Source organism: Theobroma umbraticum, unplaced genomic scaffold (assembly GCF_002168275.2).
Source record: "Theobroma umbraticum cultivar Fairchild unplaced genomic scaffold, ASM216827v3 scaffold_20.0, whole genome shotgun sequence".
In the NCBI taxonomy this organism is placed as follows: Eukaryota; Viridiplantae; Streptophyta; class Magnoliopsida; order Malvales; family Malvaceae; genus Theobroma; species Theobroma umbraticum.
Genome location: NW_018397266.1, coordinates 2,673,902 through 2,690,628, shown reverse-complemented (window position 1 = coordinate 2,690,628; position 16,727 = coordinate 2,673,902). Strand labels below are relative to the sequence as shown.

The window sequence follows — 16,727 nt, the reverse complement described above, 5'->3', positions numbered from 1 at the left end:
ACAGAAATCTAAGAGAAAATTCTCATTGATAAAAGCTAGGCTCTGTACAATGTTAAAAATATATACAGGTGTGAACAGAGGAGAAAGCAAAGTCTAACTAATTTATACTTAATTAATACTAACCAACTGACTTAACTAAAATTTGAAAAAAAAAAGTTTATTAGTGAAACGATGTGTTTCACATGTGAAAAACCTTTGTCTTCTTGAGTTAATGAAATCGTGCTTATAAGAGTCTTGTATCCTTTAATGGCTTTAGGTCCTCGATCCCTTTTTCTTGCCTTTCTAGTTTTTTTGTTTTCTTCTTCCTTGGTCCTTGGTCAGTTATATCAATCCTAGATTTATTTATTCACCTTATTTCTGATTCTTCCTCTCAAGAAGAATGATGAATGTTATCAACGTTCATCTTGCTCAATAAATTTTTGTTGGAAACAAGTATTGATATAGCGAAAGCAACACTACAAAATAAAACTTTTCTCGCTTGAAAAAACTTGTGAGAAACAAATATCCAACTAATAAAACTATCTCAAACAACAGATATAGTTATCACTGTATAAAATAAAATGACAAGAAAACACATGATTTTTAACTTGAAAAAACCCATCAATGTGAAAAGTAAAAACCACGAGACCTAGTCCAAAAAAGTAATTCATTATAAAATATGAATGAAAATAGCAAAGATTCATCCAGTAATTTTAAAACTCATAACAACCCTTACTATTATCAAAAAAGTGGAAATCACCAAGCAACAATACATAAAACTCAAAGTAAAGGGTATTGCAACCCAACAAGTAGAGAAGAGAAAAATGTAATATGACTATATAGATTGAAGCTCACAATGTCAGGAACAACATACTGAAATTTTGTCAAATTGGACTATAATTCACCTTTCGATTGATACCACAAAGCAAGTTAAAAATTTTCTACCTATTTTTCTTTGTCGGCACTTTTTCCTCCCTTTTTAAAAACAAATCCCTAATCTTAAAGGCAAAAGCCCTTTTTTTTTATTATTGATTTAAGTCATGGACTCCACTTGAGGAGGACCCACAACAAACTCCCCTTCCAACTTAAGTGGAGGCAATTGCCTCAATAATTAAACAGCAAGTTTCAAACTTCCTCTATGGTAGATTCTTCGTTAACATTTCTAAACCATTATCATTTATGTGAATCTTTCCAAGCTCCAACAACTTAAAGTCTAGAACATCATATATTTAGTGATATCGCACATCAATATGTTTAGATCTACCATGGAAAGTAGGCTTCTTATTAAGATGGATATCACCCTGATTATCACAAAATAAAATATATCTCTGTTATGTAAAACCAAGTTCATGCACAAAGTCTTTCATCCGAAACAACTCTTTACAAGCTTCAATAACAACAATAAACTTAGCCTCAGTAGTACACAAAGCAACACATTTTTGCACTCTGGGTTGCCAAGCCAAAACTCCCTCTACAAAGGTAATCAGATAACTAGAAGTAAACTTTTTAGAGTCAACATCCCCATCCATGTATGAATTTGTGTAACCACAAAGAACAGGTTTCCCAATTCCAAAATAGATTTTCAAACTAGAAATGCCTCGGAGACATCTTAAAATCCAATTCACAGATTTTTAATACTCCTTACGAGGATTTGAAAGAAAATAACTAACCACACCAGCAACATGAGCTATATCAAGCCTTGTGCAAACCATTGCATACATCAAACTTCCTACCATGGATGCACAAAGAACAAGTTGCATGTTTTCTTTCTCCATATCAATAAAAAGAGACTATCTAGCATTAAGCCTAAAGTAAGTAGCAAGAGGTGTTATTATCACTTTAGCTTTATCCATGTAAAACCTTTGAAGTACTTTTTCAATATACTTCTCTTAAGACAACCATAACTTCTTGGTCTCTTTGTCACGAATAATCCACATGCCATGGATCTATCTTGCTGGTCCCAAGTTTTTCATTACAAAAGACTTACCAAGCTCTTTTTTCAACTTGTCAATTCTAGAAGAATTATGACCAACAATCAACATGTCATCAACATAAAGCAACAAAATGATGAAGTCATTGTCAAAAAATTTTTGCACAAACACAAAATGATCAGAATTAGTCTTCTTGAATCCCTGTTGGATAATAACAAACTCAAACTTCTAGTACCACCACCTTGGTGCTTGTTTGAAGTTATACAAACTATTTTTCAACTTACAAACATAGTTTTCTTTGCCCTTCATCACAAAACCCTCTGGTTGTTCCATGTAGATCTCCTCCTCCAAATCACCATGAAGGAAAGCGGTCTTCACATCCATCTGTTTAACCTCTAAATCAAGACTAGTTTCTAAACCAATAACAACTCAAATGGAAGACATTTTAACAACCAATAAGAAGATCTCTTCAAAATCAATTCCTTTTTTTTTATTTAAAACCTTTAACAACTAATCTGGCTTTGTATCGTGGATTGGAATAATTCTCTTCATTCTCCAACCTATACACCTATCAATTTTGCAAAGCTTCTCTATTCTTAGGTAACCTGACCAACTCAAAAGTATGATTGTCAAGCAAAGATTTCATCTAATCTTTCATAACTACAACCCATTCTGCCTTTTGCTGACTGTCTATAGCCTCTTTGTAGCACATAGGTTCTCCCCCATCAGTGAAGAGCTCATATTCATCAAGTGAGTAGCAAGTGAAAGGAATTTGCTGTCTAATAGACCTTTTAAGTTGAATAGCAGGTTCATCAATAACCTCATGAGCAGGAGCATTTACCTTATCAAAAACATCATCATGATTATTCTCAATTTAATTACTAGGAATATAATTCTCCACATCAACTTGATCACCAAACTCAGCTACATCAAGTGTATATGCCTCAAAAACTAGGTCAAGATCAACTAAGCCATTAGTATTTAAAGACTTTGACTTCTTTACTTATCAATACTTTCAATAGTCTAATCTTCCATGAAAACAACATCACAGTTTTTAACAAGCTTCTTTTCAATTGGATCATACAGCCTATAACCAAATTCATTTTGGCCATAGCCAATGAAGATACATTATGTGGTCTTGACATCAAACTTAGACCTTTCATCTTTAGGCACAAGCGCAAATGCTTTACAGCAAAACACCCGTAAGTGATCATAGTAAACATCTTTACCATACCACACTCTGTCAAGAACATAAATCTACAAACCAACAACAGGAGATAAATTAATAATATCTTCAACAGTATATAAAGTCTCACCCCAAAAAAATCTAAGCAACTTTACTTCTGAAAGCAAACATCTAACTATTTCTATTAATGTCCTGTTCATCTTATCTACCAAGCCATTTAGCTGAAAAGTCTTAAAGGGTGTCCTCTGGTGTCTAATACCCTATTGTCTACATTATTCATCAAATGGTCCACAATATTTATTACCATTGTCAATACGAATGCATTTTAGTTTCTTTCTCATTTCTCTTTCAATAGTACTTGAAATTGATTAAAGACACCAAGTACCCGATCCTTAGTTTTCAAGACATAAACCCAAAGTTTCCTATAATGGTCATCAATGAAAGTCACAAAGTAAAGTGCACCATCAAATGTTTTTGTCTTCATCGAACCATAGACATCTGAATGCACTATCTCAAGTAACTTTGATTTTCTAGAAAGATGATGACTCTTAAACGAGTTTTTGTTCTATTTCCCAACCAAGCAGTGAGCACACTTGTCTAATCTTGCACCTTTCAACCCTAAAAGTATATTCTTCTTAACTAAATAGTTAAGTACCTTCTCACTAATGTGGCTAAGCCTCTTGTGCCATAACTCTAAAGAGTTGTCATTGTCAACTGCATTAACAACATTAATAGAGACTAAAAGCTAGATTTAGTATAAATTGAAACGCTTCTTTCTACATCCCATAATCAGAGAACCCTTAATGACTTTCCCCTTTCCACCACCAAAAGTACTGAAATAACCCTCATCATCAAAAACACCAACAGAAATTAAATGCAAACTAGCATATGGTGTATGTTTAACATTGTTTAAAAATAGTTTGTCCCAATACTGGTTTCCACACAAATAGTTCCAATGCTAGTCACCCTTGACACACCATTATTACCCATTTTTAAAGCCCCATGATCACCAAGAGAATAAAATGTGAAAAAATCCCTATTTAATGTCACATGGGAACAAGTGCCACTATCAACAATCTAGCTTGTCTCATCACAAATAGCATTAATCAAATTTTCATTGCGAACAATTGCAAGATCTTCTGCAGTAATGGTGGCAACACAATCATCATTGTCACTGTCTTTCTTTTCTTGCTTGCCCTTGCTGCTTTTGTTCTCATTTTTTAATTAGTAACAAAATCTCTTGAGATGTCCCTTTTTACCATAATGATGACATTCGAGATTTTTGCACTTAAACTTTAAAGGACCTTAAACTGTGAAATTGATACCTCTTGAGTTTATTGTTTCACCTCTTCATTCAAAACAACAGTTTTTACATAGTCCATGGTAACAACACCACTAAGAGTAGAACTAATCAAGGTCACAAAAAGATTTTTCCAAGAATCAAGTAAAGTATTAAGCAACCAAAGTCTCAAAATTTCATCTTCAAATTTGACACCCATGCTAGATAGGTGGTCAAAACACCCTTCAAATTCACTCAAATGATCAAAGAAAGAACTACCTACCTTGTACCTCAAATTTATAACCTGTTTCAACAAAAACAATTTATTGTTGCCAATTTCAGAAGCATGCACGATCTCAAACGTTTCTCACAAAATTCTAGCATGCTAATCATTGGCAATATGCTTCAAAACATTGTCATATACCCTTTCCGAATAAAACCGTAAACTATCTAATGCTCAAAAGGCCATTCTTTAGCAAATTTAGTCACAAGTTTTTAAGTAGCAAATATTGATAAATGTTGCTTTTTCACAAACAATAAATCTTTCATCTTTCCATTCCACTTATGATAATTTGTGTCATTCAAACTGATCATTCTACTATAATAAGACTTTATCTTTCAATCAAGCTAAACCCACAAATAAAGAATCTGCTCTGATACCAGTTACTGGGAAAAGGAATTGATATAGCAAAAGCAATAATACAAAACAAAGCCTTTCTCACTTGAAAAAACCTATGAGGAGCAAATATCCAACCAACAAAAATATCTTAGACAACAAATATAGTAATGAATACATAAAATAAAACCAAATAAGAACACATGATTTTTAATATGGAAAATCTTTCAATGTGAAAGGGAAAAACCATAGGACCTAGTCCCAAAAAGCAATCTATTATAAAAAATCAATGAATACAGCAAATACTCATCCAGCAATTCTAGAACTCATAATAACCCTTACTCACTATCAATAAAGTGGAAATCACCAAGCAACAATATATAAACACAAAATAAAAGGTATCACAACCCAACAAATAGAAGAGAGAAAAGTACAATCTGACTGTACAAATTGAAGCTCACAATGTCAAGAACAACATATTGAAATTTCATCAAAAGCGGACCACAAATCGCCTTTTGATTGATATTATAAAACAAGTCAAAAAAAATTTTTTAAAAAGAAATTTCTCAAACTTGGTTTTCGAAAATCGAATTGAACTAACCAAATTAATTAGGTTTCTGTTAGTTTAGTTATTTATAGAATTTGGTTTGGTTTCAATTATTTTTAAAAATGAGTTCGATTAATTCAGTTATTAAATATCTAAAACCAAAATAACCGTTTACGTTCCCTTACAAACAAGCACTCGACACTATATAACCCGTCTAAGTAGAACTAGGGTACACTATATATAGGTTTGGGTAAGGCATGGATAGCAATTTTAGTGTATTCGTTATTCGAACTTGATTATAAATAATGAATTTTTAATATTTATTTTATTATTTATATTATTTTTTAGTATAAGTATTATATATGATTGACAAATTATTTATTTTAGTTTATACATTTTCTAAATATAAAATTTTCTTTGAATTTACTAAGTTAGTTTTGATTAATAAAATCTATAAAAATGATTAAATTTAATTTATTTTTGAATTTGAATAGGGTCAAATTTCATAGGGAGAGTAGACTGGGCAATTTTGGACACCACACAAAAAGACACGGAGTTAAACAAGTTTGGGTTTAATATTATCATGTTTTATATCTTAATCGTGTCTTAACTGTATCAAACATGAGTAACTCATTTAAAATATATTTAAACACGTTTATTAACCCGTTAAAATTAATAGTCAAATAGTATTTTAGCCTTGCATAAATAATTTTAAACAATTATTTTAAAAAGTTTTTTTTAATTCATAAGGATATTAATAATGTGACATTGGTGAGCAAGTTTTCGATTTTAGTTTGGGTGTTTGGAGCTATTCATGGTTGATGATGTGGTTAATGATATGCATTTAATTAGAGTTGAAAATTATTGATGATTTTAGATGTTATAGTATTTTAGGATTAGATGTTAATATGGATTTTATTAGTATGATAATGAATTTTATGTATGTTAAATTTTATTATATTTAATATTATTATTTTATTATAATTTTTTTTATAAGTATAGATTTTAAATTTGAATAATAAAATTATATTTAATAGTAAATATTTTAATTTAATTCTATTAAACATGTTAAATATGCTAATCATGTTAGGAAAAAATTATATTTTATCATGTTTATTAATAGCGTCGTGTTATATAAAAAATCTTAACATGTTTAATAAACTTGTTAATTGTGTTGCGTTATATTATCCAGTTATTAAACGTGTCTGTATATATGTTTTCAGATACTAATACAAATAATTATTTATATCGTGTACGAGTTTAACCTTATCATATTTTGTATTTTAATCTTGTCAACACTATTAAGACACAATACCACAAGATATCAAATATAAACAAAAATCACGTCACTTCTAACAAAATAAATGGATTCAAGTTTTAATAAGTAATTGTCAACCAAAGTTAGATAGTGTATCTGTGTTAAATCTTATTATCGAATTCAGTGTACCAATACCTTGAAATTAGATATCTTACTGGTTACTATACCTAGATAAAACAAACCTTCACAATTAAGTAATAAACCCATGCACGTTGCATTTCATAGTTTTATTAATTAGTTTGTCAAGCTTGAGGAATTTTCTTCCTTTTTTGTGAAAGTTCTGGATCCCATTTCAATTATATTGAAGTGTTTTTCTAGAAGCAATTATATGCTATCTATTATTACATTACTAATGAAAATGCCATAGTAAGTGTTTTTTTTTTTCAGAAGCGGAATATATATTGATTAATTTCAAAAAAAAAAAAAAAGAGGAGATGAGGGTATCCCTTTACAATGGACAAAAAGAACCCAAAGCAACATCAAAATAATTGTGTAGGAAGGGAGCTACTTGGGTAGACCAACATTTACCTTGGTCCAGCCAAGTAGAAAAATGCCATAGTAAGTTGCCCATTAGAAGATGATTCATAAAGTCTCCCAATTTCTCTTTCAGCTAAATTGAAAGTTTAAAAGATTAAATATTGGTTTTTATCCATAAAAGATTTCCTTTAAGTTCAACACGTCTAAGTACCTTTAGTTAGTTAATCAATCAATAAATATTTAATTAGAATTAAATAGTGCCGGTTTTCGAAGGTAAGCTGAATGACACATTAACACTTAAAAATTTAATACTTTAAATAATAAGTTTTGGATTCGAGTCATGAAAAGAGAAGAAAGGAAATTTATGAGTGGAAAAACCAGTATAAAACCCAAAATCATTGGTTAAATCTTTTGAATTTAGTTAGCAAAACCAAATGGAGGTTGTGTTCTTAATCTCTGCTATAAATGAGAAAGAGAAAGCAGTTGCATTTATAGGTGTGCAAATAGATTTTCGAATCTGAATAAATTTAGAAATATTACCCTTTATTTATAAGCGTTATTGGTTTTCGTATTTTATAAATGATCCCTGCAAGTATTTATATTAATTATCAATGTTTTTCATAATTAAATAAACACATATTAATCACATAAATCTATTTGGAAAATTAAAAACTCTTTTATTAATGTATAGAAAATTTTCAATAAATCTGATCGTTAATGTTATTGCATTAGATGCCTACATTTTCAGGTAAAACTTGGGTAAAAGTTTTTAAGTGAAGTTTATGCAATTATGTATTAAAAATAATTAAATAAATATTAAAGTTTAAATTTAAATCGATAAATTCAAAAACTTGGTTGCATAGATTCAATATAGAGGATTCGAAATAATTTAGATAAGTTTGGACACTTTATTTAAATAAAAAATTTTATTGAAAATTATAATAAAAAATTTCACTGTTCAATAAGTATTGATTACCACTTTTATGCATAAATATTATGAATAATTATTTTTTATATACCATTGGTTTTTTTTTCATGAATTTTATTTATTTATCGATTTTGATTTTGAAGTTTAATTTTTAATTGATTATTTTAAATTGAAAAACTTGCAAACTTGATGACTGAAAACACCTTGCATTGTCGCTATTAAAAAAAGAAAAAGAAAAACCGTACATTACCTTTAGCTTTAGTATTTAAAAAAGAAAAAAAAAGCCTTATCTTTAAACGACTGCCGCCGTGACTAAGTCCTGTCACTTTCATCGAAAATCAACGTTGCTTTCGTGTTATTCAGTGTAACAAGGAAATGGTTTTATTCAAGTATTAATAGAAAGAGAAGACATCTTAAAACACTCTCATTAAATAATATAATAAATGCTTGTTTTAGTATTAATTACCAGAAATACAAAAAAATTTATGACCTGAATTTCAAATTTTTGTCAAATAAATATATAACCTAAGCGTAGATAAATATATATATTTATATATATTATAGATATGTTCAAAGAAGGATATTTGAATATTATCGATTTAAAAAATATTATTTGAGAATTTAATGTTAATCGTAAATATATGAATTCTTTAATCAAGTAGTTAAATTTAACTCTTGACTTTTTTGCATTAAAAAGAAAAGAAAACAATTAGATAATCAATCAAAGGGGAAACAAAGTTTTGATCCATTCAAACGTTGAAATTGTTGGTTTCCATTGATTATATTATTTGGGTGAAATGCCATTAACCTTAATTAATTCGCATGCTTGGTGCATAAGTATTCATTAATGCATTAGATTGAGAAGAATGAAAGAAGCTTCCGATATCCAGACTGAGATGGCAGCTTCGTGGAACAACTGCTAGGAACTTCTTCTTATCCCAGACGTCTCTTGCCTGCCCTAATTCAACCCCTGCTTTGGCCTTATTATATTTCTCTGAAGGCCTCAATGTAATCACCAAACACACAATCACTGATGGCGACGTAACTACACTTTTTTCTTTGTTTCTTCATTTACTTTATTAATAATAGTCATTCTCATGGCTCCTACTTTTACTTTTCTGTTTTTTTTATTATTATTATTGTTTGTTTCTCTTATCCAATGTTCCAAGGCTAATCCCTTGCTTTATGCCAACTCAAGAACCAGCCTTCACCAGATTACAACAAGGGCCTCCCGAAATGCCTATATTCTTCTAACAACACATTCCAATATATAGAATTTGAGATTACGTATATCAAGATCTCCATCAAATTCAAATCTTACCATTGCTATTTTTGTTTTAATGCTTTTGTCTTCACTTTTTAATCTCATTTAATTTATTCAACAAATTTAATGATGAGATCTATCTTTTGTTCTTTTTTTTTTTAATACATAAGTTGCAGGAAAAGATTTACTAATTTATATCGACACAAAAAAGGTTGAGACTAATAATATTTCCTTTTTTACTAATCATTTGTTTTAAAGAAGAGAAATCGTAATACTAATTATTAATGTGTTATTAGACATGTAAACGAATCAGATGATCAATCAAACTTGTGGACCTGACTCTATTTAGGCCAAGTCATATATAAGATTTTTTGAACTCAGATTCATCGAGGGTATTACACTATATTAATAAAAAAAAGTTATTTTTATTTAATTTTAAAATTTAATTATATTTTACAAAATATTAAATATTATAACAAAAATATTTTAATGATAAATTTAATTAAAATGAAAGGATTAAACAAGTGACCTAAATTAAATTTGTAAAAGTATCAACCAAATCTAATCTAAATGAGAAGTCCCCTATTATGTGCCTTCCATGAAAACGAGATGGAAAAAGAGAGCGTAGTAAGTATAATACAAAAATAAGAAGGTAAAATAATTATAAGTAGAAAATCCTTCATATTACATCATAGGCTTGTAAGAATGAGGTGGATACAAATCTAATCTAAAGCAGTTGGCACTTGGTGAAAAATGAAAACCGTCCATCATGTCCACAGATTTATAGGCTGGTATTCCTTTGGATGGGTTCAGAAATGCTTGCTAAGGGCAGCTATAGACCTACTTAATTTGGCCGGTGGCACCCACTAACTCAATAACTCAATATTCAGTACTTGATACCATTTGTTTCATTTCCATCTTAACCCCAATTCAATTTGGATGGATATGCCCAATTTTCTCATTGACATCGAAGCTGCATGGAGACTAGTCATGTCCTCTGATTTTCGCCTATTAGCTCTCTCTCCAAATCTTCTCCAAGGATACCAATTTTTACCCTTATTTCTACATTCATTAATTGTTTTTGCATTGCTTGGCATGCACGCACGAATTGTAAAAATATCCCAAGCCTGTGAAACTCTTTCTCACTCAATCGCTTTCAAAATTTCGGTCATTTCGGGAGGAAAAGATTTTTGAGTATTTTCGAGGGTCAATGATTAGTTACCTAAATAACTTATACTAATCTATAATCAAGGTATAATTTAATGAGTAATTCCATGAATAAGAATTTAAAAATCTTTACTCTAATCCCATCCCGATCCCATCTGACCTTACTCTTGCCACATGCCCTAAACCCAAAGTGGCATTGTAATTTTCTCTCTCTCTCTCTCTCTCTCTAAATAGCAATTATGAACTCAAATCTTTATTCTGGAGAAAAACAGTATTGCATCATGTTTTAAGGTGTAAGAAAATATAAGATTTAGAGGTAGGTTTCTCCAAGCTTGGAAACTAGTGATAGCACGATTGCAAGATCATCTCCAATATTACTAGAGCAATGACAATAAAGGAATGATGACTTTAGGACAATGTTGAAGGAGAAATGCAAGTTTGAACAGAATGAATCCTTTAACCTTTTTTTTGAAGAAATAGTAACAACTATTAGATTTCCGTTACTAGTATTATTGTTACATGTGCATGCCATTATTCTATTTACTCTATAAATTAAAATTCCATTTCAAATTCAAATAGACAAGTTACAAGTTTTTATTGTGGCTTTGCATTTGAGTGTCTCTGGTGGTTTATGTACCTCAGCTAATGCCCTGCGTCATGATTGGCAGGATGGTTTGACCTAACGATGATAGGAATAAATAATTGAAATAATCGAGGAGATACAAGGCACAAGGACAATTTTACGAGAGAAATAGTCAAGCGTCAACCAGCTTGTCAACACGCGCTCTATTCCTGGGCAAATCTCTGTTCCCACATCAACAAAAGCAAAGCCAGAACAAAAACTCCAACATCATCATTGAGCTTTTCAAGCCAATCTTCCACCTTCCTGTCTTCCTCCAAACTCTTCAAGCTCCAATTTTTCCCCAGAATTCATTCGTTCCTCTCATTCCAACTTCTCTTCTGAAAATTCTTCCTTTTTCTTTAGTTCTTCTAGTTTCATACCCCATGAAAAAGAGCAAATCCAAGAGTTTCTTTCAAAATCTAATCAAACCTTTCACGTTCAACTCAGGCAAAGGTAGATTGACAAACCCAGTTTTTTTTTTTTAAAGGTTGATGCTTTTCTACATGTTTGATGGTATTTGGGTTCTTTAATCTGTGATCAGAGGGGCAGAATGAAGAGGACTTGGAGCAAATAGCTCAACAAGAGCAAAAGCACATTCCTTTTGAGACTTTAGTTGCTGCGACCAAAGATTTCCACCCTAATCACAAGCTTGGTGAAGGTGGTTTTGGACCTGTCTACAAGGTAAGATCCCACTGCTGAAACTCTTGTTTGGTTACCTAGAAAATAGACGGAAAGTTCTGCTGAACTTGATCAATTTTTTGATTGATTGAATAGTTCTTTTGTTTGCATTAAGAATATGATTGATATGATAGCATGAATTGTTAGAGATACTGTTAAAGGAGAAATTTGTACTTTTCCAGGTATTCAAAGTTTCAATTTTTGTATATTAGAAACCTAAAGAGAAGCAAATAATGAAAATGCCTTGCCCTAAAATATTCTTGACAATTCCATTCGGACTCTTAGCTTTGATGGAGAATGAACCTTTTGTCCTAATAACTCAAGCCAGTCAAACCATTGAGCTGTTTTCGCCGTTTGGATTTATCTCGTCTCGGCTGCTAAAAAAGTGGCAAAGCATTCAAAACTTTAATTTAAATTGGGGAAGCTAGAATTTTTTGTTAGGGTAGTTGGTTCATTGAACCCTCTTTACATTTCCAGTTATCAGTACTTTCACGAGCTTACCTCATGTTGTTCTCAAGTAATTTTCTGGTTTCTAGAAGCAGATGTCTTTTGTTGATCAAACTAAACAGTGAGAAATTTCTCTAACTTGAGGCCTGTTCCTTAATTTATAGGGGAAGTTAGATGATGGTAGAGAAATTGCAGTGAAGAAGCTATCTCATAGCTCAAATCAGGGGAAAAGGGAGTTCCAGAATGAGGCTAAGTTGCTAGCACGTGTGCAGCACCGTAATGTTGTGCATCTTTTGGGTTATTGTGCACATGGCATGGAAAAGCTTTTGGTATACGAGTATGTCACTAATGAGAGTCTAGACAAGCTTCTCTTCAGTAAGTTACCATAATTCCTTTCCTGCTTTCTGCTTTTATTTTTCTTCCATTGACCCATCTATGCTTTATAGCAGATTTTGCTTATCAGAATAAAGCATAATTGAGTAATTTCATAAATTTTGCATGACTCAGCTTTCTACTTTTGCAACTTTTTGGTTTCTCTGTATTCTGTTTTTTGTTCTTCTTTTCTGCTTCTTTGGTGTGTATGTATTGTTGCCAGTTTTCAGACATGTAAAAGACACATTGTTTGGCCTAGACAAGTCACCAAATGGACATGGAAGGTGACTGTGGGCATGCTTATTTATCGGATATATCAAAGTAGGATGAGTTGGCAGATATTTGTGCAACAAACATTTCTAAGTATCAGGACACTCCGGCCTTGAAAATTACTATGTATTTGTTCAAACCCTAATAGAATAGGAATAAAAAGAAGACATTAGTATAGAACTAAGATGGTATACACTTTTCATTTATAATTTACCAAAAGAAAATTCTGCTATCAACTTTTCAAAATTGCAGTACTTTTTCCAAAAATATGCGCATGGTAGGAAAGTCAGTTACTAAGTTAAAACATTCTGAATGCTGATTGCAATACTGGTCTTTGTTACAAAACTAGCTTTAAATGTAGTTTTTTTAATTTCTCTTTTTTTTTCCTCCTAATTTATACAAGTTCTAACATGAGTAACTTGCACTGTAGCCAAAACAGATTAGTATAGTTAAAAACCTCTGTTTCAAACATCCTTCAAAAGAAGAAAATACAGTTCAGGTGTGTGAGAACTCCAAATTCTCATTTCAAACATTCTTAAAACGATATGGATTGAGCAATAGAAACAAGGCAGAACTTTTGTTGTTAAAAAGGAAACTAACTCTTATGTTTCTCAGAAGGAGATTTTTGGAGTAAGAAGGGAAATTTCAACTTATGTTTCTCTAATCTTGATTCATTTTATCGTTGAGAAACATTTGAAAGGGTGTTAGATTATGAGAAATTAGCAATTGGATTGAGTTGGAAGGCTTTGGCCCATGACTGATCTGTCCTGCCATCAATGGGTAGAGATCAAGAATAATGTTTGAATAAATAGATAATAATTATTTTTATTTCTCACTTTTGAGTTTTAACTAAATTTTTCAATGTTCATTTTAGAAATAGTATTTAAAATTTATTTGGATGACACTTTACCCTAACATTTGTTGTCTAATATGTTTCTTTTTGGCGCGTTATCATCTTGGGCTATACAATGGGAGGTAGCCCTCTCCCATCCCATTAACCCCATCCCTCCCATTCTAGGACTGGAACCTGAGACCTCCAAGTTAGAGAAAGAAATTCTAACCCCTGGGGTGTTCCCTTGGTGACATCTAGCATGTACTTAATTGTAACTGTTGATTATACTGAGCTCATTGTAGATCAAACGTGTTTCTAGAGGACATGATGAACCATCATTAGGGACATGCAATAGTATTTCTATATGATCTTAAATATTGAGATTGAAGGATGGTTCTACTAGACCTTCTTTTGTGAAACTTAATTGCAAGATTGTGTGCTTGAAACTGGTGGTTTTTTATTGAATTATTGATCATTAGCTACTCAAAAGATCTGTAGCATGAACCTCCTGTTGTTTGTGTAATGTAGAGATAGTTGTTTGACGCAAATCTGGATGGAGATTTTCAAAGGACTGAACCTTGAGGTGCTGCTTTAATTTCCCCCGGCCCTCTTTTTCAGCACACGTGCTTGATCTATTTTTGTATTTAATTTTATTTATATAGATTTATTTCTGTCATGCTATGTTGTTCTCCAGCCTCAAAATATAAATCTTGGTATTGTGCTGCTGGTTTCTAGTCCCCAGAGTTTGTGCAAATATGGTGGATAATTGCCCATGAAGACTTTTAGAAGTTTTCATTCTCTTCTAACATTTAAAATGGATTTTCTAATCTTCCTTAAAAGCTGCCTTTTCATTAGACTTGACCAAAGTTTATAATATGAACTTGAATTGTATACTCCAAGAAAAGCAATCTATTGACCAATTCTAGCATAAACTGGGCTGCACTGAGTGGAACTAATCACCAGTTTTTAAACCCATAATCTGAAAACTAAGTTTATTATAAAAATTAAGAACATGAACAAATAACATGATAGATATTGTACTCATTGTTTTTATGGGTGTGAATAGAATTAATCAATGCACTTTTACAATCATAGTAATCATGATTGTGATGGGTGTTTTATGTAGAATCCAATAGAAAAGAGGAGCTTGACTGGAAGCGGAGGTATGATATAATCACAGGCGTTGCACGGGGTTTGCTTTACCTTCATGAAGACTCACACAATTGCATCATTCACCGGGATATCAAGGCAAGTAATATTTTGCTTGATGATAAATTGGTCCCAAAGATTGCTGATTTTGGCATGGCTCGCCTCTTCCCTGAAGATCAAACGCATGTCAACACCCGTGTAGCTGGTACCAAGTATGTCTTCTAGACTAAGCATGATGAGGTCTACACTATTGTGACCTTGTGGTAATTTCATAATACCTATCCCTTCGTCCTAAGGTGTTTATTTAACAAAATTCTGTTTATTTTAATATTTGGAAACAGTGGATATATGGCACCGGAGTACGTCATGCATGGACATCTGTCAAAGAAGGCAGATGTTTTCAGCTTTGGAGTTGTGGTTCTGGAGCTGATAAGTGGTCAGAGAAACTCATCCTTCAATTTAAATGCGGATGCTCAAAGTCTACTTGATTGGGTAAGAACAAGATTATGATCTGATCATTCATTCAATTACGATAACATTTTGTGATTCATGGCATTCGGGTTCTTGAATGTTTGCATCTCGTAAGACCTTCTGTTGGGCTAGGTTCTTCTTTAGTGCCAATGTGATTTGGCTGTTGAACCGTAGGGTCGCTCATGCTGTGCTTTTTGCACATGCTATGGACTCTTTCCTAGCAAGAAAATCAACGTCAGGGAGACTTTTCAATGATCTGCGAGTTGAACTGGCATAGTGCCATATTTTGCCTTTATGTTACTTTGAGTCTGTTCAAGTTAGGTATATAAGTACCCCACCACGTGTGAGAGGGACTTGGTCAAAAATAGGTAGCCAAGAAATCTAGTCCCGTGGCGTGCACCGGAAAATAGGATTCATAGTACATCATGTCATCAAACATACAGAAAAGTCTTAGTTGCGAGAATTATTCAAACAATAACTTTATGAGAAAAAAAATATCTAGGTTCAGAAGAAAGGCTTAAGATTAATTTAGTAACTGGTGGGTGGTTGATGTTGCAGGCATATAAGCTTTACAAGAAAGGCAGGGGTTTGGAGATCATGGACCCTGCCTTAGCCCCATCAGCAGCCCCTGAGCAGGTAGCTATGTGCATCCAAATAGGGTTGCTATGCACACAAAGTGATCCCCAATTACGACCCACAATGGGCCGGGTAGTTGTTATGCTGTCAAAGAAACCGGGCAATATCGAAGAGCCATCAAGACCTGGAGTCCCGGGTTCTAGATACAGGAGATCGCGCAGGCCTCATGGATTCTCATCCACTGTTGGATCTTCGGGTGATTCAGATAGCCTTACAAGTGAATCAACCTTCAATACTAATACTGCTTCTGCTTCTGCTTCTGCTTCTATATCAGCTCTTGCAAGCCCCTTGAGATCAGACCCGCATGGGAAGCGCCCCATGCAGAGTTAATTTTGATGTAGATTTTTGCCTGTTGGTTATTCATTTCTGTATTATAGAGGCGTTAGTATCATTTGGCCGTTGGTATGTAAAGGCTAATCCCTATTAATTAGCGAAAGCAATGGTGTAGAGGTGACTATGATTCTTTCAGGTGGTATATAAAAAAGGTTCATGAATTGTCTCACCAGAGATTTTTTAGTGCTATAATAGTGGTTTATATAAATATACATATATACATAT

General features: G+C 32.2%; 1 protein-coding gene across 1 annotated transcript; it reads left to right on the top strand.

The window, feature by feature from the left end:
- Positions 1-11,423: 11,423 nt before the first annotated feature.
- LOC110423585 (Protein kinase superfamily protein) lies at positions 11,424-16,671 on the top strand. Its single transcript, XM_021437835.2, has 6 exons — positions 11,424-11,767; positions 11,856-11,995; positions 12,604-12,814; positions 15,040-15,274; positions 15,404-15,554; positions 16,092-16,671. The coding sequence occupies exons 1-6, from the start codon at positions 11,698-11,700 to the stop codon at positions 16,497-16,499; spliced, it is 1,215 nt and encodes a 404-aa protein (XP_021293510.1). The 5' UTR covers positions 11,424-11,697; the 3' UTR covers positions 16,500-16,671.
- The last annotated feature ends 56 nt before the right edge of the window (positions 16,672-16,727 follow it).

What these genes read in the sequence shown, in the direction of transcription:
- LOC110423585 (XM_021437835.2), top strand. Translation starts at nt 11,698, where the DNA reads ATGAAAAAGAGCAAATCCAAGAGTTTCTTTCAAAATCTAATCAAACCT. An exon ending in CACGTTCAACTCAGGCAAAG is followed by an intron (nt 11,768 to 11,855) that starts GTAGATTGACAA and finishes ATCTGTGATCAG; the next exon opens with AGGGGCAGAATGAAGAGGAC. An exon ending in GTTTTGGACCTGTCTACAAG is followed by an intron (nt 11,996 to 12,603) that starts GTAAGATCCCAC and finishes CTTAATTTATAG; the next exon opens with GGGAAGTTAGATGATGGTAG.